This window comes from Meriones unguiculatus, chromosome 19 (genome assembly GCF_030254825.1).
Source record: "Meriones unguiculatus strain TT.TT164.6M chromosome 19, Bangor_MerUng_6.1, whole genome shotgun sequence".
NCBI classification, from domain to species: domain Eukaryota; kingdom Metazoa; phylum Chordata; class Mammalia; order Rodentia; family Muridae; genus Meriones; species Meriones unguiculatus.
This window is the reverse complement of record NC_083366.1, coordinates 28742217-28764637: the sequence shown is the minus strand read 5'-3', so window position 1 is coordinate 28764637 and position 22421 is coordinate 28742217. Positions and strand designations below refer to the sequence as shown.

Genomic DNA, 22421 nt, shown 5'->3' with positions numbered 1-22421 from the left:
AGATCTCTTTGAACAACCTGTACCAGCTGGCCATGGGGAGACTTTGAGCTAAGGTGTTGATCCAGATCGTCCATCATACACTTGGAATAAATTGTTCTGTGGACACCAGGATGGCGACCATTCTCAAGCCTTAGAACCTATCTATAATCAGTGTGGAGCTCTTCACAAGGGGTGCGAGGGCCTGAGTCATGAATTAGTGTTTTGATGAGCATTTTCTGGGAGCCGTTCTCCCTTGGGTGAAGCCATTACTTTTATCTCTGTGCTCAGTTCCCAGTACTTCATTTAGATGTGATGCAGTTTCTGAAGTTGAGTCATCATTGGGTTCATAGGTAAATAATACGTCTCAGGGAAAATGGTTCATAGAAATTTTTACTTTTCTAAAAATGATAATCATTTTCTGTTACAACTGTGTATGTTTGTTTTTCTTGTGGGTGTGGAGGGTTTTCAACATGCAGAATTGGCTCAGGGGAGAGGAAATAATTTAAAATTTTTACAATTTGTTTGAAAGCATTGTCGCAGTTGTAAAGCAATATTCTGAGACTCTAGACAGTGGGAGGAAGATTTCAGATATGGCAATGAATGGGAAAGATGATGAAAAATACTGAGTGTTCAAAAATATTGAATATATTCTTGAAATAATTAGTCATGTCTACTCTTTGATGATTTTTTTACACTGAGTCATATTGCAGTAGAAGACTAGAAGGTCTCTGTTGATCAAATGAACTCTGAAGGCCAAGTGCTTTACAAGACACCTCCCTGTACGTCACTGTCTTCAGAGCTCATCAAGTTCTTTTGAAGGCAGGTTTGCTTCAGGAGAATGTGCTCAAGCCTATAGTACTCCGGCTAGCACATCACTGCTGTGTAGTAACTGAGTGCTCTGGCCCAGTTCTTGCCATTTCCTTTACTTTTTAAGAGAAGTGAGAATCAGTCCTTGAGTTAGCTTTACAAAGAATAGGAAAAGGGTGAGCAGAAAGAGCTGGTAACCAAAGATGCTGTACGAAGGAAAAATTAAAATTCTTAGGTCTTTGGAGAAAAAAGTAAACTCTTAGGTGTTTCAGTCCATGCATGCTCCAAAGCAGTCTGAGGGCAAAACAGCTCAGAAAACCCATTTTCATGGTGCAAGTCTATGGATACAAATGTGTCAAGGAATAATAAAATGCAACAATGTTCTTAACTTGGCTGTCTGAGACCAGAAAAGGAAAGTCCTGCCTGAGGATCTAGCTGGGATCATACAGCCGCTTTGCCTAGTAGCCATCTTCAAGCATCTCATGGCAAGTTTACAAATTTCCTGAAAAAACTAAAATAAGACATTATTGCTACCTGAGATATATGCTTTACAGAAGTCCTAAATGAAACAACCCAGACAGATGAATTTAGGAAAAACAGACCTGGTTAGTAAGGCAGTTAGTAAGGACCGGAAACAAGAGCCAACACAGCATGGAAAGTCAAACCCTCTTTAAAATTACTCTCTAATTGGCAGCGTGATGATACAAGTGGAGAGTTCCCTATGTGATCCCATGAGGTGGCACTGTGCCGAACACAGGTGCATTAATTGCAAATAGTAAGTGGAAAAGAAAAGCTTCCTGTTCAGGCTGGGCTCCATCCTCATGGACTCTCATGTATATGCCAATATTTCAAAGTATGGAAGAATTACAAATCCAAATGATTTCTGTTCCCAAGCATTTTGTAAAGAGAGGTCTACACGTGTGTGCTGGGCTTCTCAGAACAATGTAGGACTCACTAGCTCCTTAAAACATGCATTGCTTCCCAGCTTGTCTGATGCATTTACTTGGTGATTGTACTCCCTGCCCATGCTGAAATGGCTAGTTTATGTAAATCTGTCCATTAGTACTGTCAGTGCTTAGAAGGTATTCTCACACCAGTATAAGAAAGTCTCCAGTGTTTCCCTTTGAATGCTTAGTGGTTTTGTTTTTGACATTTAAACCTCCTCTGTTTAGAATTTGTTTATGGGCACAGATGAACATAGGGCCTAATCCTCCCTAGCCCCATTGCAGCAGCCTTGTGTCCCAGAGCCATGCAGTGATGAGCTGGCCTTTCTGCCAGTGATCCCAGTGTTCCTTTGCATAGCCTACATTTCCCCAGTGGGTGTCAAAATTGTCCTGATTTAGACTTTTCCATTTTCATTTGTCCTTGCTCATCTTTCTGGATGGTATTTCAGGTGCCTGCCACATCAACCTGCTACTCTTCTTTTAAATCTCACAATCTGGGACTTGGGCTTTAGATCAGTGATTGAGTATGGGCTTGGCATGCACAGTTTTTAACACCTGACCCAATTAACTAATAAATAATGAAAACAATCACTTGGTTTTGCTATATACATCCTTCTAATTTTAATATGTTCATTTGTATACCAAAAGACTTTATGAAACTATTTAAAAATAGTTTGTCAGCTGAATTTTTAGGTTTCTAAATATGTGGTTTGCAAATAAGGATTCCGTTGATTCCGTGCTGGATTTTTGTGCCCTTTACCCTGCACTGACCACTCTTTTCAGAGTGTTAAAGAAGAGCAGCAGTAGTCGATACCTTTGCGTACACCTGTTATGTTATAGAAGTACCTGCTCATCCTGTTTTTTTTTGTTTTTTTTTTTTTTTTTTTTTATGGCTCTGGGTGTTGAAGTCCATTAAATACCTTTCAGCCTGGATTACATGTTTAAACTGTGTGTCTGTATCTGTCTGTGTGTAGGTATATGCACAAGAGCACAGTCATCCATAGAGACCAGAAAAGATTGAGATCCCCTGGTGCCATAGATTCAAGTGATAGTGAGCCACCATATGGTATCCTCCAAGAGCGGCATGAGCTCTTAACCATGGTGCCATCTTTCTAGCCCCTGAGCATCACATTTTTAATGATTTGTTTTACTTTTGGTCTATTAATGAAGTGAATTTTGTATTTACAGTTCTTAATATTAATTTTCACTGAATACTTGGTTATAGTATTTGCTTTGATATTTGAATTAGATCAGTGTATTAATATTCAAAAGCATATTAATGTTAGACTGTATATTCAGTTGTCTTGTGAAAATTGTGCATGAGCTTTCCTTTGGTACACTAGTTTTTATTCTTTGTTGGAGGTTGCTCTGATGCTTATATATATATATATATTTTTTTTTGGTCTTTTTGTTATTTTTTCTTTTTTTTTTTTTTCTTCCAGAGCTGAGGACCGAACCCAGGGCCTTGCGTTTGCTAGGCAAGCGCTCTACCACTGAGCTAAATCCCCAACCCTGATGCTTATATTTTGATGATAATTATTGGCCCTCAAAATCTGGTTACTATTTAGATATACATATCTTTATTGTGTAAACTTGCCTAAGAAGTTATTTCTGATTGGTTAATAAAAAAAGGCCTGTGCCTGGGCAGAGCAGAAGGAGGTAGGCGTGGCTAAGGTTCCTGGGCTTGGGGACAGAAGAATCATGGGAAGGAGGGAGGAAGACTGGAAAAGAAGAGGAAGGAGGAGGCCACAATGGGTTAGCATAGAGAAGGAACCACTTGGGCTGGGAGAAAGGACTCCAAGAATGGCATTGAAAGGCCTAGATGAAAAAATACAAGCAAGTATCTCAGGATTATGGATGGAATGGATAAGACAGATGGCATGGAACAGGGCCATGATGAGATTGCATAAGTGAAATATCTGCCCAGCCCAAGGTAAATAAGGCAATTATAAAATCTAATAGGTGTCTGTGGCTTATTGATTGTGATAGCTGGTTAAATAATACTGGCGTAATAGTTATACACCTAGTATTATTATTTAGCCCAATGCCATTTATTTGCTACAACAGTTGATGTTGCTTTGTAAGTTTTAAAAATTATTCTATATAGTACCCTTGCCTTCGTTTATTGTTATGGGATAGAAAAGAATTTGATCACCACAAAAAGAATTACAGTGTAAACTAACCTGGGCCCATGGGGCCAAACAGAGACTGAGCCACCAATCAAAGAGCATGCTTGGCCCGGATTTAGACCCTTTACATATTTGTAGCAGATGTGCAACTTGGTCATTGTTATGGATCCCCTAACAATGAGAGTAGGGGCTGTCTCTGACTCTGTTGCCTGCCTCTGGATCCCCTTCCCCTAGCTGGGCTGACTTGTTTGGCTTCAGTGGGAGAGGATGTACTTAGTCCTACTGTGACTTGGGGTGACAGGGTGGGTTGGTATCCCTTGGGGGCCTCCCTTTTGAGAAAAAGAAAAGGGGGGAGTGGGCATGAGGGTGGGACTGGGGGGAGAGGAGGGAAGGGGCTGGGATCAGGCTGTAAAGTGAATGAATGAATGCATGAAATAGGCTAAGCAAGACATGTTGAGGGAATAAGCAGCATTCCTCCATAGCCTCTGCATTAGCTCCTGTGTCCAGGTGCCTGCCCTGCTTGAGTTCTGTCTGTTGAAGCATAAGCTGAATAAACCCTTTCTTCCCTTGTGCTGGTACCCCCCAAAAAGAATCTGATCACTGAACGTACGATAAAATCAACTTCTAACCATGTCTGCTGTTGATATTTTTCTAAGGAAGATTTCTGCTCACTTTTTCTTTTTATCTTTAGAAATTGAAAAGTTTAATTGATCAAATAATCAAATTTTTGTCATTTATGTTGTCTTAGAAAACGATAGCATCTATAATTTAAGCAAACCTGAATAAAGTCACAGCTTAGAACTATTGTGGCTTTTTTTTTTTTTTTTCCGTGTGTCTGTGTCTTCTAGATTGGTCTGGTTCGCACGGCTCTATTTCAAGTCTTGATATGTCTTTGTATTTATTTAGTTACTTAGTTATTTATTTTCCAAGAAAGAGCTCCTAAGTTAATACTCTGCAGGCTCTGTCTTTCTGACTCAGTGGTCTCAGCATTGTTGTCTTGGATCTTTGTGATGTTCTAGTTGAAGCATTGTCTCATGTCAGTTGCATGACCAATAAATTCTGTATCATTTTTGGAAATCTACCTGGAACCTCTTTGGTGGGCAGCCCTGTACACCCATTGCTGGTATTTAGTTTAAGTCAGTTACATTTCTTAGTTAAGTTTCTAGACCCATGTTTTGTTTTCCATAGATGTTTACCCTCTGTGAACTCAGAGGAATGAATTGATGTCTTCCTATTCTCCATTTTTGCCAACACTTCATTTATTTTTCACAGTTGTTGCATTATAGCCAGGTGCTCTGGGTTCCAAATACTGTTCACTGAGACCCTGACCCTGCTCATGTTTATGTTTTTTTTTTTTAAGTTATAATTTGTTTTTTGTTTTTCTCATTGGCTGGCATACCAGACAGTGTATGACTATTTTGCATTTAATTTTTAAAGTATTTCTATTCTTTGAGAATTTTACATATTATATTTTGTCCATGTTCATTCATCCCCCATCTTCTCCCAGACCTTCTGGTTGTGGTTTTGCATGTTGATTTTCAGCCTTTCTGCATTGATTAGTTTTCATCTTGTCACATTTAATATGCTTTCCATTTTTTGAGTCTGTTGTTTTTGTTTTACTACATATGGTGTTTTATGATATTTAAAAACTTTTTTGTTCTAAGTTACTTATAAATTTAAATAATCTCTAAGGGAGCTTTTAAAAGCTTTTGAGTGAGAATGTAGCAGAATTAGTATTCTTGTACCTTCCTCCCTGAACCATTCCCATTCATTAATTACAGCATCTCCATTGTCAGAGTCAATGTTCTGTTCTGTTCTCTAATCGTAATCTCCATGTTTCTTTCCATAAATCTGTAAAAGCAAACTATCTCCTAAACAGCTGAAAATGCAGGGCTCAGCAGAACCCTTTGCTGTGTTCTTCTGGGCTTTCTCCAGAAAAAGGACAACAATTCCTTCTTTTGAATAAGAAGGTCCTTAAGTTTTTCCCTTATTTTCCTCTTTTCCTCCCATTTTCCAAATTATGATAAAAAACGATTATTTCCTTGAAGATATTACTTTCTGTTTTACGTGGATAATTTCTTATGAAGAGTCTGAGACTAGTCTGACTTGCTTCATAATTTGATATTTTTATTGTTGTTTTGAGGCGAAGTCTTACTTGGCTCCCTAGGACATCCACAAATTTGTGATAGAGGCTTTGTAGTTCAGCTTGCTCAAACTCAGGGGGATTACAGGAGAGCATCCCCATGCCTGGCTTCATGGCCTCTTTTTATCTGGATCGCCAAAGGACTTTTTGAAGATCACTAGTTTACAGAAAAACAAAATATTGAGGGTTTTTTCTTTTTGTTTTTGTTGTTTTGTTTTAAATGATTAGAAATAGAAGACATATAAAGTTCTGTTTAAAATTAAATCACTAATAAAGCTTAAACTAAATGAAGTAGAGATGGACATAAGCAAATTGTGAAACAGATTGAGTGCAGTTGGTGATTACAGGATTTACTTTATTTTCTGAGGTTCAGGGAGGTTTGAAATATTTCACTTATTTTTTTATTTTAAAATACCATAAATATGTAATCAGTAAGCAGTAGTGTGTATGTTTTAGCTTTCTGATGATGATATCTGTCCATGTCCATGTTCCCTGGTTTAATAACCATTCAGATAATTCCATACATTCATTAGTACCATTTCCCATTCATATAATTGCATACATTCATTAGTACTATTTCCTGAATTTTGAGTACAAGTTTTTTTTTTTTTTTTTTAGTATTAAAAGTATTTTAAAATCCTTGATTTGGGATTATAAAAGTCTACCTTTAGAGTCTGCAGGGTCAAGGGAGTAACACTAAAATTAAATAGCTTGTTTGACTCCAAGTCTGTGTACTGACTTGCGTTTGTTAGTTGGGACTATTTGAATCAATATTGCTCCAAACATGCAGGGTCAAAGCAGCACCATATGCTCCTTAGTGAACATGTCTGAAAAAATCAGTGTATTGTTACGTTGTCTCATCTTGTGTGAAACTGATTTGATCTTTTTCTTTAGTTCCCTGTTGGTAGCTTTAAAAAACTGTGCTTATGTCTTTAAAAATGTTTAAAATGTGAACCTACATTCAGAACATTGAAAGTGGCTAAAAACAAAGTGTTTACTACTGCAACATAAAAGAACTCAAGCCACAAGTACTTTATTGCGGTGATATGCCTTTGTTTTAATTTGGGACACTGTTAGAAGGAAACTGTTGTAGTAATCTTTGAAGAGTTTGGAAATAAAATCTTTGTCTAATTCATCATTTTCCATGAAAAAAAAATAGTGTCATATTGTTGAGGCTTAGACAGTTGTTTCTTCCCCTCTCTCCCTCCTTCTCTCCCTCCCTTTCTTAGCTCCCTCCTTCTCTTCCTTAGTTTCTTCCATAAATACATGTTATTTAGAACAAACGGGCCTTCCTTTTCTTGATTTTAATTCCTTTTTAGTTGTCGTTACTGAGACATTTCTAACGCTGTGTTTCCTCTGTGTTCAGGTATATGTCCCGAGTCCACGGTATGCATCCCAAAGAGACCACCCGGCAGCTGAGCTTAGCTGTGAAAGATGGTCTTATTGTCGAAACTCTAACAGTGGGTTGCAAAGGCTCAAAAGCTGGTATTGAACAGGAAGGATATTGGTTACCAGGAGATGAGATTGTAAGTATATTTTATTTGACAAATTTAGAAATTTGCCCTTTTTTTAAAATATTAATATAACCTATAGAATTTGTTGTCAGAAATTTAACAATTCTTAACATTTTTATTAACATTAAGGCTCTATATTGATAGCTTTCTTCTGATTCCTTAGGAGAAAACTAACTTTTACAAAATCCTTCTTTTCTGTCTGTTATCTTTCATCTAAAAAATAAAATTAAGCCTGGCGCACACCTTTCTTTAATCATAGCACTAAGGAGACAGAGGCAGATTTATCTCTGTGAGGCTGAGGCCAGCCTGGTCTACAGGGCAGTTTCCAGGATGTCCAGGGCTTCACATAGGGAAACCCTGTCTCAAAAACAACAAAAATTAAATGTTCATATAAATCATGGCCTTTCCAGTGCTTTCTGCCACTAATATTAGTTACAAAATGTTTCAATGTAGGACAGTGTTTATATTACCTACATAGATGGAAAGGGACACATTGACTATTTAGGAAAACTATCTCACTTGGATGGCAACAAATTCAAAGCCAGGCTTGAGGCAGGGTGTGTATGCACAATTCAAAGGTCCCAGATGCCAGCGTGACTGGCCATGGTCTGCACTGACCAGTGACTACTGGCGGGCTTTGGACTCTGGAGCATAAATCAAACAGGATGAGTAGAAAGTTACTTCCTTCTGTACCTTCATCTAGCTCCAGCTGTGACTTCTCTTAAGGAAGGGTGCTTTACTGTTTCAGGGCATGGTTTTGTGCTCTGAGACACATAGAGGCACTTTGCTCTTACACAAAGATTGATTGCATGTGTAGTATTTCAATATCTTCATTGTATTTTTTGATATTTTAACCAACTAATGGAAATGCTTTCACTGCTGTGATAAACACCTTTTAAGATAAAAGGTTTCAGATGTTTCTTTTGGGGGAGTTAGTAATTTAATTCTCTAAAATGAAAAATTTGGAAAATCCTAAAAATTGGTTCATTGTGGGAAAATTTCCTGAAAGATTTTCCTTCGTTTCATTTTCTGGTGAGTTGACAGACAAATCCTTAGCTTCAGTGAGACTGACTGTGGATCCACCACCAAGTATCTCTGATAATTCTAAATGTAGGAAGTTGTTCAGGCCTGACAGTTTTGTCAATTTTATTTATATGTCAAAGCCTCAGAAAAGAAGATTCACATTTTCTGCCAGAAAAATCATTTCTTGTATCAATGTATGTTAGTTTGTGCACTGGAAGTATTCTTGAGAAGAAATGGGACTGTTACCATCAGAGCAGTTTCCTGTCAAGTCCCTGCTGAAGCTGTAAGCTATGTTGCTGTAGTAGCTTACACAGCTAGCCAAGACAGAGTAAAGGTAGAAACTGAGAGTCCAGTGTGACTCAGGACAGTCCAGTCAAGATGGGATATTCTATCCCAAGCACTTGGACACTTAGAGATTCATAAGATGGCACAGAGAATGTGTGAGATGGGAGTGCAACTGATAACTGAGCTTACATTCAGGACTTGGAGTAATGGTCATGTGTACATGTTTCTTAGAGTCGAAGATTTATTTTCTCCTTTAAGATTTGTGATATAATTGTTAGCCTAGCCTTTAATGGTGAGCCATCTCTCCAAAACTACCCTGAGATTTCACCTTTTACCCATCAGAATGACTAAGATCAAAAACTCAAGTGACAACACATGCTGGAGAGGTTGTGGAGAAAGGGGAACCCTCCTTAGTTGCTTTTGGGAATGTAAACTTGTACAACCACTCTGGAAATCAATCTGGCGCTTTCACAGACAATTAGGAATAGTGCTTCCTCAAGATCCAGCTATACCACTCCTAGGCATATATCCAAAAGATGCTCAAGTACACCACAAGGACATTTGCTCAACCATGTTTGTAGCAGCTTTATTCATAATAGCCAGAATCTGGAAGCAACCCAGATGTTCCTTAACTGAGGAATGGATACAGAATTTGTGGCACAATTATACAATGGAATACTACTTAGCAATTAAAAACAAGGAAATCATGAAATTTGCAGGCAAATGGTGGGAACTAAAAAAGATCATTCTGAGTGAGGTATCCCAGAAGCAGAAAGACAAACATGGTATATACTCACTTATAAGTGATATTAGACATATAATATAGGATAAACATACTAAAATCTCTTCACCTAAAGAAGCTAAGCAAGAAGGAGGACCCTGGGTAAGATGCTCAATCCTCACTCAGAAAGGCAAATGGGATGGACATCTGAAGAGGGAAAAAACAGGAAACAGGTTAGGAGCCTCCCACAGAGGGCCTCTGAAAAACTACTCTGCAGGGTATCAAAGCAGATGCTGAGACTCATAACCAAATTTTGGGCAGAGTGCAGGGAATCTTTGGAAAGAAGGGGGAGATAGAAAGACCTGGAGGGGACTAGAGCTCCATAAGGAAAGCAACAGAACCAAAACATCTGGGCCCAGGTGTCTTTTCTGAGACTGATACTCCAACCAAGGACTGTGCATAGAGATAACTTAGAACCCCTGCACGGATGTAGCCAATGGCAGGTCAGTGTCCAAGTGGGTTCCCTAGTAAGGGGATCAGGGACTGTCTCTCACATGAACTCAGGGTATGGCTCTTTGACCACCACTCCCTGAGGGGGGAGGAGCACCTTTACCAGGGCACAGAGAAAGACATTGCAGCCAAACCTGATGAGACCTGATAGGCTAGGGTCAGATGGAAGGGGAGGAGGATCTCCCCTATCAGTGGACTTGGAGAGAAGTCCACTTGTGAGAGAAGGAGGGTAGGATTGGGAGGGAATCGGGGGGTCTAAAGGTGGATTCAAAGTGAATAAGCTAATTAATATAAAAAATTAAAGTTAAAGAAAAAGATTTGTGATATGTATCATATATATGTATATGTTATTTGTATATTCTACTTTTTCTTCCTCAGACTGAAATTTCTTTAATTCATCAAGCAATTAATTAGCTTATTATATGTTTCCTACAGCATTAGGTTTTATATTCCTTTTTATGTTTTCTTTGGATATTTTTATAGTCCTCTTTCCTTCTCTTTTTTATTACACAAAATCTTAAAGTATATAAAACAGCATTTATATAAGTTTAATGCTAATTAGTTCTTATTCACAAGCAGTTTTATACTTAATATGCATGTGTAATATAATTGAGTATATCAAACTAGAGCTTATCAACATAGAATTTATAAATATATAAAATATATAAATATAATAAATATATAATAATATAAATATAAAATATAATATATAACTGTAAAGACTTAAGGGTAAAGTAGTATCTGGGTTGAGGTTAATGTCTATCTTAAGCATTCCTTGCTTATAGGTCTGGAATTGTTTGAACTTCATTGATTCAGTCTTCAGTTGTAATGTTGGCATACTAATATTTCTTTTATTTGATTAAGGATTATCTTAGTTTTCTAAAACTGTGAAGAAACATCATGACCAAGATTGGGGTCTTGTTCATTGTTTCAAGGAAGCATGGTACAGGCAGGTAGAGAGACACACACTTGGCCTGGCGGTGCCTTTATCGTTCAAACCACCACAGTGATTACATCAAAATTCGTCCGTGATGTCTACACAAGTTTACCTAAAGCAAGTGTTTGGCCAGTAAAAAAGTATACATAGTAATGGTCTCTTCTGCAGAAAGGCAATAGAATTAATAATAATAAAGTGTGTATTTCAAAACAGCCAAAAAAATGGACTTTAAATAGATTTGTTAATTAGCCTGGCTTGTTCTTTCCATGAAATATAAATATGTATCAAAGCATCACATTGTACTCTATAAAATTTAGTTATTAATTACAAATTAAAACTTTAAAATACTTAAAATAAGTATTTACAGACAGTATAGTAGAAGGATCATTTTTTTTAGAATAATTTGTTTTTATTTTATGTACATTGGTGCTCTGCCTGCATATATATCTGTGTGAGGGTGTCAGATCCCCTGGAACTGGAATTACAGTTATGAACTGCCATGTGGGTACTGAAAATTTAATCTGGGTCCTTTGGAAGAACAACCATTGTTCTTAACTGCTGAGCTATCTCTCCAGCATCAACTTTTTAATTAACCATGTAAACAGAGTCTGTTTAGACTAGTTAGTAACTAGTATCTTTCAGTATAAATCCTCTGATACGTTGGCCCTTGAAAAGACTAGTTCTTCTTAAAGGTTTAGAATAATGAAGCTGACTGACTATGTGAGAATCTCACTACCTGGGCTGTTGCACACTGGACTTGCATTGAGAGTCCTCATGCTCTTAGGACATGTGTTAACCATGTCACCTGTAGCACAGTATGAGATGCCACACTGCCCAAGCTTTGTGTGTTTATATTAATTCTGTCGTCTGCACACAGAGGTAGGTCACAGCTCCGTGTGACAAGTTAGTAAATGCTCTTCACTCCACAGATAGTATATGTTATTTAAAGGTTCTCTCTGGCATAAAAAGAATATACTTCAAGAATGTTTAATAAAAGGAAGGACCACCTTTTCTAATTTGCATAAAGTTCTGTAGGCCAGTGCTCTGCACACCAGTGTTTGGGACTCTGTAGTTTCACCTTTTTGTGTGTGATTTCAATTGTTTTGGTGTCCTAAAACCTTGAGTTTTTAAACTGTAGTTTGTATGTTGAACACTTCATTCAGAGTTAGTATAGACCCTAGTAAGGCAGTTCTGTTATTTTAAGAATGAGTGGTAATGTTCTTGTACCTCTGAAAAGAGCAGCTGTAAAATTGGAAATGGGTATATAAGATTATTTCTTGAGTCTCGCAGGCTATGTCTCTTGAGTTACTTTATATAGCAGAGGTTGGGTGATGCTCGTCTTCACTCCCCTCAATGTGGGGAGAAAGAAAGGACAATGAGTCTAATTTTCCTCCCAATATCACGAACAGAGCTTAAGAGTCAGTTGTTGGCATTACAGTGTTAGTGCACTCCTACTACTCATTCTCTAATGCTTATTTTTGAACTTGAAACAATGAAAAAATACATGCCTGGATCATTATTTTTTGTTAAGTACAGCAGTCATGTCCTAAAAATTTATTGTCTTATGTGAAACTATATCTGTCTTTGAGAAAGTTAGTATATTATAATACAAAGGCAGAGGCCCTTGTATCACTAAAATTCTTTCTTTTAGCTCAAAAATATTCTCTGACATTGTCCAATGGTGATCTCATTCACAAATTGCAGCCGCCTGTGTGAGTGTCAATTCTGTTGGAGAAACTGTGGTAAAATAGTGCAGTGTATAAGAGCTTCATGATGACTCTCATAAGTATAGATGAGGTGGTGAGTTGAAACAGCAATCATTCATAAGACTACTCCTGTTTTTAAGTGGTCTGCTTACATAGTAGTCAATAAATAAGTAAACATATATATACCCCAGTCTGTTTTCCAAATGACATACACACAGTACTAAGACACACTCGGGAATTTTTGTGGTCATCTGAAAACTCCTAGACTGGTATTAACTGATAGGGTCCAAATAATTCCTTTAAACCTGGTTTTCTTAGCTTTTCAAGTTCTGTTGCTAGGAGGGCATGAAAGTGCCTTTGCTGTCTGAAAATTTAATACTTTGTTATGTCATACCTTTTCTCTTTTGAGTTTTTAAAGCTAGCAATGCTTTTATGTCACTCTGCAAGACCAGTCCAGTACTGTAAAATAATTAATGAATGCATAATATACATGCACAGCACACATATGCTTGAATGTATGTATGCCCTACTTGCATGCATACATGCTCATGTTTATACAATGCTTTATCATCTGCTTACTCTAAAATATACATGATTGAGGCCATATTTAATCCACATTTCTACCATTTCATTTCCTTTATTCTTAAATTTTGAGAACTATGTTTCTTGGGCAGAGTTTTACCATTTGCCAGGAGAGTGAAGCTTAGGATTTACTAGTTAGCTTTTTAATCATTATAAGTTAATGCTTCACAAATTAACCTCTTCGTTTATAAAGTGCTCACCAAGGTAGGGAGGTGTGTCCAAGATATGTAACATAGGAAGCAGGCTCCTTGAGTTTTGGGTCATTTGCAGATAAAATATATTTAATATGCATCTTGAAACCAGGAACTGATTATAACTGTTAGTGATTTCCAACTTTGTTGAGAATCCCTAGGACAAGGCCACACTTTTATTTGTTAAGTGATTTTTGATCTGACAGAAAAGAATTTGGTTGTCAGTGTTGAGTATGACTTAAAAATCTTTTATAAAAATGATATTACTTTAAAACTGTTTTCTCCTTTCATAGACCTGCTAAATTTGGACTCAGGACCTCATTTCTTTCATAGTTCATGTCAGTATAGAAATAGGGAATCTACTGAGAGTTTAAGATTGCAGTTTTCTGTAGAATCCTTTGTACTTTCTTGTCTTGCTGCTGCTGAATACACACTACTTGCAGCCATAACTAGACGTGGGCCCCCACCAACTTCACTCTGAGGACTTTTAAGTGAATAGAATGCTTCCTACTATCAGGCTGTGCTTGCAGGCCTCAGAGCATCCTTCTAAATGAAAAGCAGGCATCCAACATTTTTATCTCCATTTTTGTTCCTCAGTTATTTTAGGGTTTTGATACCTTGTTTTTTTAAAAAGCATAATTAATAGAATGATGTATTTTGTGTTTTTTTTAAAGAGATGAATATATTACTTTATTAATGAATGCTGTGAAAACCCAGACCTGAGTCAGGCAAGACTGACATTTTGAGCAAATGTCGTCATCAGTTATTTCCAATGCAATGGCCAGCTTATAAGAAGTATTGATTTACTTTTATTTTGAGATTTAGCTAAGTTCACCTGTTTTAGGAAGATATTGATTAGATTGACGGCCCTGCTCCTCGTAGACCTTACTGCCTAAAGCCATAGCAAGAGGGTCTTCTCTGGCTTTACTCTTGAGGAAACATGTTGAGAAGCTGCTGATTTCAAGCTGAATTGGGCAGTCCAGTACACTGTATGCACATAGCATGTGAATTTAAGAATTTGGCTTTTAAAAACAATTTAGATTTTTGCTCTTTTCTGTTATAGTTATATTTGTCATTAGTTTGTTGTTTTAAATACTGTAAAAACAAAATTTGACATTCCTTTGATGCTATTGGTGTTTTAAAGTATGAAATGTTTTATTCTCTTTATGTCATATGTATGGAATTAATTATATATTCTTTAATATCCATTCCCAACCTCAGTTATAAAGAAAAGTAAACAATCCTTTATTTACTGGGTATTAAATAAATGCTGGTGATTACTGGTTAACTAGAAACTAGTTATGCTAGAGTTCTCTGGGATGTTGAACCATGATTTACTGAGAGGTGAGACAGAGAGACAGAGATTGTTTGCTCAACATAATAATATCTGGGTGGTTCTATCCTTTTTTAAGTGTGTTGGTGGACTGTGTGCATGAGTTCCTGCTTTTTGGTCCTTTCTCCTCCAAATTATGTCTCATTGGGCAATGTTGTAATCTATTTTCAATATTTAAAATCACAAAAAAATGTAACCATCAAATCCTCACATGTAAATGATTAACTGCATTTGTTAACATAGTTAGGCTAACCCTAGAGTGGTAGAGAACTCACTTTAATGTGTATCTGCACCCAAGCACATTATTAGACACGTGCTTAGTAGTGTAATGTGTATTGGGAGTTAAATGTTTAAAATCGCCTTTGTATTATTGAAGAACCTTGACCAGAATTTGAAATACCCTCTTTGAACAGTTCTTCAAACACCTCCTTTGGTACATGGCCAAACATATTTCTGAGCTTCCTTTTTATCCCTGAATTGGAGCTAATTATCTTTCCTGTTCTACCTTGCTCAGAGAAATGTTGTGAAAATCAGATATGATAATGAATTCAAAAGTGCTTGGAAAGAAATGCACTCATGTGATTAGAAGCATGTTATTCATTTGTGGTGTAGTTCCTGTTTTGTGTAATGCGTAGATAACACTGGCTGCCATCTTCTGACTGCTCAGGCTGTGCCTGACACTCTTGTGTGCACTCTGTACGTATGAACTTGTTTGCTTCTTACCAAGACACAAGAAAGTAGGAACTCTCATTCTGTTCATTTTACGGACAAAAAATGACACACAGAGAAGCTAAGCATTCTGACCAAGTTTATATAGCCAGAAATGTCAAGGCCAGGATTTGAACCAGTCTGGATCCAGAGTGTTAAACAGACAGTAGGTTATAGGCTGCTCCTAGATGGAGAAGCTTCTTTCCTAGGATCTGAGGACAGCCTGTATAGATTACACTACTAAGCATGTGTCTAATAGGGTGCTTTTAGTGCAGATACAATGTAAAGTGAGTTCTCTACAAATCTAGGGTTAGTTTAACAACTTCAGCTAATTATTTACATTGTGGATTTGATGGTTACATATTTTTAGTGATTTTAAATATTGAAAATAAATGGTGAGGTATTGAGTTTACCAATATTTACTTCACAATATTTACTTCACTGGTAAAACCAGTATTTACTTCACATTCATTATTATGATTTTTTTTTAAAAAGTCCAGTATAATCCAGTTTCAGACATGCATTTGTGGTATTGTACTGGTATGGGTGACAGGAACTTTATTTGCTGGTAAGGTGTTTGTCTCTGATATAACTTTAGGTTTCATGGTGTATGAATTCCTAGAGAGAGAGCTCTCTGTGTCTATCCATAACCATCCTCTACAGTTAGTGACAACTCTTAAGTTTGCATGCTACTATCTTTTTATTAATGCTCAGCTCATTAATAGAATTTTCTGTTAACATTGTCTGCCAAATAGTATAAATCGTACTTCAAGTAATAAGCCATGTGTGAAATCCCTTTAGCCCTGTATTACCTGATATGACCAAAATTGTGGTAGAGACCAAGATTATCTTGTTTTTATTTTGAAAGGCCTACAGTATGCAGCCTTTCTCCAGGACAGCAGCCCCAGACAAGGTGAACTGATTTTGCACTATGTTATTTTACTTTTATTCTTTTTTTGTGTGTGTGTATGATAGAGTTCTATCTTGTTTGGGTTAGCTCAGTTAACTTTTGCTAGACTTGTTTGCGAAGATTGTGCTATCTTTATACTGCTTCCAATTTGGAACTTTGTTAGTAGGTTTGCACTTTAAAGGCATTCTTGTTCTGAAGTGGCATTTTATACATGCTGCTAAACAGGCTGTATCCTGAGCAGCTGATGACATCTGGTGGCATACAGTGCAAATGTAAACTCAGCTTATTGTCATATATGACTGATATGATATTAAGTAACATCTTTTAATATCATATGATATTAAATGGCATCACTATTTAAATGATTCTGTTTACTAAAGAAACTGGAGGCAGTTTGGCCTATGGGCCACATGACTCATTTATATACTCAGAAAAAGTTTAATAGATTTGGAATCCAGTGACTTTTGTGCTTAACTTTTGCATGTTTTGTATATTATGATAGCTTTTGTCATGATTAAAATAACAAGCACTGTCTTCTTAAACTCATATGATGATGAAGTTAGTAATATCCATTTAGAAAATATTCCCAAGCCAGGCATGGAGGTGCATGCTTGTAATCCCAGCACTCTGTTGAGTGCCAGGCCAGCCTGGTCTACACAGTGAGTTCCAGTCCTGTTAGTTAGTGTATATAAGAAAAAAAGAAAAAAAGTTAATTTGAAAAGTTTCTGTACTTTGTTTCATTTAAATTATAGTTGCATTCCTGCGATTTTTTTTAAAGTAAAAAGTTAAGCATCACAACAAGGAGAGATCCATCTCAGTGTCCATTTCATAAAGCATGGGTTGGAAAGAGGGAGGTGGTGAAGTGGAAAAGCTGGGACTTTGTTCTTCCTTTCCTTTTAAGCATCCCAGTAGTAACTACTATTTGACATATCATGTGAAAATAAATTAAAATAAAAAATTAAATTGTGAAAATGGCAGTTTCTTTTATTAATGAGTCAGTATAGCCATTAGTGTTCTTTAGGATATTTCCAAACAGCTGTGAGAGTAAAATGCTTTGTTTTAAACTTAGAAGTTGAAAAGTTTAGAAAAGTTTAGAAGTTCTTTACTTAAAAAGTAGAGTAGAATTCTGAAGCTTATTTATATTAAAAATTTTGCAAATGAAAAGGAAATAGCTAATATAGTGTGTGTGTGAGCTGTGTATCTGAAATGGGAACACCAGCAGCTAGTTTAATTTAGCTAAGCACCACATACATGTCTTTGTGGTGTCTGAATCAACCATGGTTATGTAGATAGTTTCTGTGAGTTTTTTGGGTTTTTTTTAATGTAAACTTGGAACTCTGTGATTGCAGCCCAAGTGGATCACTTCATCAGATAAGTTTGAAGGGAATGTAGAGCTGCAGTGAGGAACTGGAACTGCTCCTATTTTTCCTTATTGTTCTGACCAGTAATGTTTATCAGTTTCTTAATGAAACGTCCACCCAGAAGGTTTACGTTTACAGACTTGACTACTCTGCCCTAACCATGGCTCTGGACGTGAGTTAGAATACACACATTTTGAACATTAGTGACTCCCTGCTCTCAGGGAGTGGATGGTGGCATTCAAATGTGGTTGAATTTATTCACGTTTATTGAGTGCTAGCTTGAACCCCCTTTGCTGCAATAATATTAGCATCTGAGAAAAATGAGGAGGCCATTCAACCTTGGAAAGAGTGTGGATGTACATAAAAATAACCGATAGCTGAAACCAAATGTGGAATGTCAGGATCCCCACCGGAAGTAGCCTTGGTGTTGCTAACTAAAGTTTTCTCTGTGCTCATTTGGCTTCCACACCTACCAAAGAAGGTCAAGAGTTAACCTGTACTCTGAGGTGTTATTTTAGGAAAAGTGAAGAGCAACATTTATAAAGAGGGAATCCTAGGCTAACAGCAAATCTAACATAGTCTTCCTGTGTGTGTTCAACCTGTCCTGGCTGTTGAGAGGCCTTGCAGGTCAGACTGTTGAGGGGGGCCTGTGCAGCAACTTGTGTTCTTTGCCTGTTTCCTTCATTTTATGTGGAAATTGTTCTCTTTTAGATAGCGACTAAACCTTTAGTTTCACGTTTTCAATTTATTTTTCTAAATTCAACAGACCCTGAATATTTGGTGACCTGTAAGGACATGGCGTTTTGGTTAGTTGTTCTTTCCAGTTAAGTAGACCAGCACAGTGAGCGCCGCCACTCATGCCTGTGCACCCTGGTGCTGCAGTGTGTCAGCACTCATTTGCAATCTGCAAAAAGCAGGGCAAAACAGGTTTGTCTGTGAGACATAAAGCTGCCGATTGATGTGGAGCACTTAGCTTACAAAACACATTATCTCTTAGATTCTAGTTTTAAATGAAAGATAATGTTAGACCTGGGATTGGCTCTGGACATAATTCACTTTGGAGCTGTTTGCTCTCAGATCACCGTAAGGTATTTCTGAGTATTGGTATTACATAGGAGAGGATCCACATTTTAAAAAAGTGAATTTCTAGGTATTTTCTCTCTTGTTTTAACACATTGAATGTTTTAAATTGTTGATAATGCCTAACTTATGCTGGACATTAGTTTCAATTTTGTTCTTAGTTATTGAAGATACTGACAAAATGTCATACGAAATTATTTTGTATTTTTTGTAGGACTGGGAAACAGAAACTCATGACTGGTATTGTTTTGAATGCCATTTGCCTGGAGAGGTGTTGATATGTGACCTGTGTTTTCGTGTGTATCATTCCAAGTGTTTGTCTGATGAGTTCAGGCTTAGAGACAGCAGTAGTCACTGGCAGTGCCCAGTTTGCAGGGTGAGTACCTATGAGCTTTCATGTGCTGGTCAGAGGGTTGAAATGAATGAATAATAGTGTCACCAAGATATCCCAGGTGGTCTTGGCAGGTGAATGATAAATCCTGGAGGGTGGGGGTTATCTGCTGAAATGACTGTAACAAATACACACAACACTCATAAATGAGCATCACAGAGGACACCTCGTGTTTCAGGATGCTCACTTCAGAGAATTTTAATCATATAAAACTGTCTTCTTTCACATATTTTACACCCATTTCTAGATTGTGTGACTGCTTTAAAGGCTAGCCTTTCAAAATATGAACTGCTCACTACATCAGAGTCCGTTCAACCATGATTTTGTGAGGCGTGGCAGAGTTGATGAGAACACAGCTCAGCAAAAGGCACAGTGTTGGGAGTCTTTTGATCAGCCTCCCATCTTGTAGCTGTGGAAGTTGCTTGACTTAGTTTATTTTTTGCTTATATTTTATGTGGAGGGTGGAGGAATGGGATAGTCGCACATTAATAATTCTAATTAAAGTAAAATGCATTGTGCAGTTGGTAAAAAAATATATATTTTGCACAGTAGTTTTCACTCATTTTTCTCACTGAATATGCATGCATGCTTTGAGATTGCAGTGTGTCTGTATATGAGCAATGTGTGCTCACTAAATGCTGCATTCCACAGGATGCTAATGGTGATGGTACAAACTTGTTTGGTTGCTTTATGATTTGTTTTATAATTTGTGTTATGCAGCTACTTAGCTGGAGCTATCACATTGTTCCAGTTAACTATAAGTCCAGATTCTGAGTATGCCTTAAATAATACTTCAGTATTTTGAATGTTTACTTAATTTCTCAAAATTTTTATTTTGACTATTTTCTTCTTTTTAATCTCAGTCAAAGATTTCATCTGGTCATGAATTAGCAAATGTCCAGACCAGCGTTAGTCCTGTATAGTGACAGAGTCCTTGGTTACCTTAGCCCACTTCATGCAGGGTGTCCTTAGTAGCTGAGGCCTTGATTAATTGAACCCCCTTAGCTTTAAAAGTAGACAAAAGACAATTAGGTTAGCATTAAAAACCCTGTTTCATGGTGGATTATTGGGAAATGTGAGAAGATATCAACAAATAAGTCCGGCAGTATCAAGGCTGAGGTTGTAGATTTCTTCTAGATCATCGGAAGCACGTGATGTCCATATGAAATTAGTACAGGCATGGCCTCAGTTACTGTTCTGAGCAGGGGTCTGGTGTCACTCATGTTCTGTTTTCATGGTTTTGGAGCATGCCTCTTAAAAGAAAATACGTATCTCTTATCTTCTAGGAAGTAAAAACTTGGCCTCTCAGAAAGAAGAGTTGAGCCTAGTTGTGCAAGGCTCTAACCCAGCTACTCAGGACTGCTGGGCCTACAGTTCAGGGCCAACCCAGAGAAATCAGTGAGTCCTTGTCCATAAAAAATTGAACAAGCCAGCAAGCAAACAAAATCTAAAGAGGACTTTTATATATAGCTCAGTAAGAGATCCCTGACCAGCTTTCCTAGCATGTGTGAAAGCCTGTATCAATCTCTAGCATGTCTCCCCCGAAAAGAAAACAGTGACAGTTTACTTTTTAAAGTGGTAAGAACACGGGAAAAGGAGACCTCCACCAGTGCTGTCAGGTCTTTGTACTTAATGGTCAGTTTTTACTTTCATAGTAAGAGTTTAAGTAAAAGCACTGAGACGTTATATGAAAGGTAGAAGTAGGATCATACTTTGAAGAAAATTGTATGTATGAAATTCTGTTTCTATTTCTTGTCCATAGTTGCTCCACTGTGTTCTGATTAGGTTGTTTGTTGTTTGTTTGTTTTTAATTTCATTGTTAATTGACAAAGAAATGCATGGCCACTTCATCCTAGTCTTTTTTTCTTTTGTTTTTCCTTGTTCAGTTTGGATGTTTTTGTGATACAAGGATATAATTGTACTTACACAAATAATACTGTATGTCACAATTTACATTTTTTTGTGACTATCCCCATTAAGACTCAGGAAGCCTGTGCTTGAAGCTGAATTTGGGGAATTTCACCTTCAGCTCTGAAGCTTCCAAAGAAACCATAATTTTAAGTTAGGTCTGTTCTGTTGTTTCAATACTTATGTTCAAAGAAATCATAATTGCTAATGATTATTTTTCTAGTATGAAAAGGAAAAATAAAATGTAATGGAAATGTAAATGTGTACCAGGTGGAATTTTTGGTTTAGTTTTTAAAACAAACCAAAATTTCAATGAAAGCCATCTTTAATATTTAACAAAGGTGTGAGTGTCCAGATTGAAATATTCTTGGACTAAGGGAGCTTAGGGTTCACTAAAACTCTATAACTTTAGTTCTAATCAGAATCAACTTTCCAGTCTTTCTGTCCCTCGAATGTTTGAGGAATGTTGTATAATTACATAGACAAACAAGAAATTTTGTAGAGAAGAACCTTATTTCTAGTCAGATAAGAACAGCGTCCAAGAGCCAGTCATTACTACAGAGATGTGTAAGTTTAAAGCAAACATGTCTCCAGTAAGTGGCAGAGACCTGAAGACTTTGTTGTGTCTTAGGTCCTAAGAGGCTTGAAGCATTACTAGGGATAGACTCGCTCCCAGCCTTCAGCTGTGCTGCCAGACCCATCACATTGTGCCTTTGGTTTGAAGTTTAGAAGACACAGTGCTCCTTTCTCAGCCAGTCATCTGACCAGTTTTCATACTTAACTTTAAGAAGCTTACATCTCCAAGAATGCTCCTTTAGAGGGCCTGCTTTCTAAACAATGATGTTATGTTGCAGATACAGCCAGTTGCTTTTAAAAAGTAGCTCATGAATATCTGTCTCATTAGGTTTTACTTTGAGAAAAATATCCCTACCATCTAGTTACACACTCTTGTTCCTCTGAACTTAATTAATTTAGAAACAATTTTAAAATCATTTTTAAAACTTTATAGTAAAATATTTAAGGAACATAAAGATAAGAAAAGTGAAAGTCACAAAATTCCTTTTCTGTAGTTAGATATTCTTCAGATTTCATGTGTATGTGTGTGGGAGCGAGAGAGAGAGAGAGAGAGAGAGAGAGAGTTAACTGTGTTCGGATATAGTCAACATGTGTCCAAGATTTTCTCTGTACATCTTACAATAGAGAGAAGCCAGCGGTCCCTCACCTGACCAGTTCTTATAAATGTGCTTTCATGTCCCATC

The 22421-nt window shown here is 37.1% G+C and overlaps 1 protein-coding gene across 18 annotated transcripts in view; it reads left to right on the top strand.

The window, feature by feature from the left end:
• Window positions 1-22421, top strand: part of Zmynd11 (zinc finger MYND-type containing 11) — a 94014-nt gene that overhangs the window by 49387 nt on the left and 22206 nt on the right. For 11 of the 18 annotated variants that reach the window (XM_060372599.1, XM_060372597.1, XM_021642041.2 and 8 more), the window contains 3 exons: window positions 7369-7528; window positions 16381-16425; window positions 19078-19239. In XM_060372599.1, the coding sequence (XP_060228582.1) occupies window positions 7369-7528; window positions 16381-16425; window positions 19078-19239 (367 nt within the window). The remainder of the gene's footprint in view (window positions 1-7368; window positions 7529-16380; window positions 16426-19077; window positions 19240-22421) is intronic. The other 7 variants (XM_060372605.1, XM_060372606.1, XM_060372601.1 and 4 more) reach the window with 3 other exon arrangements.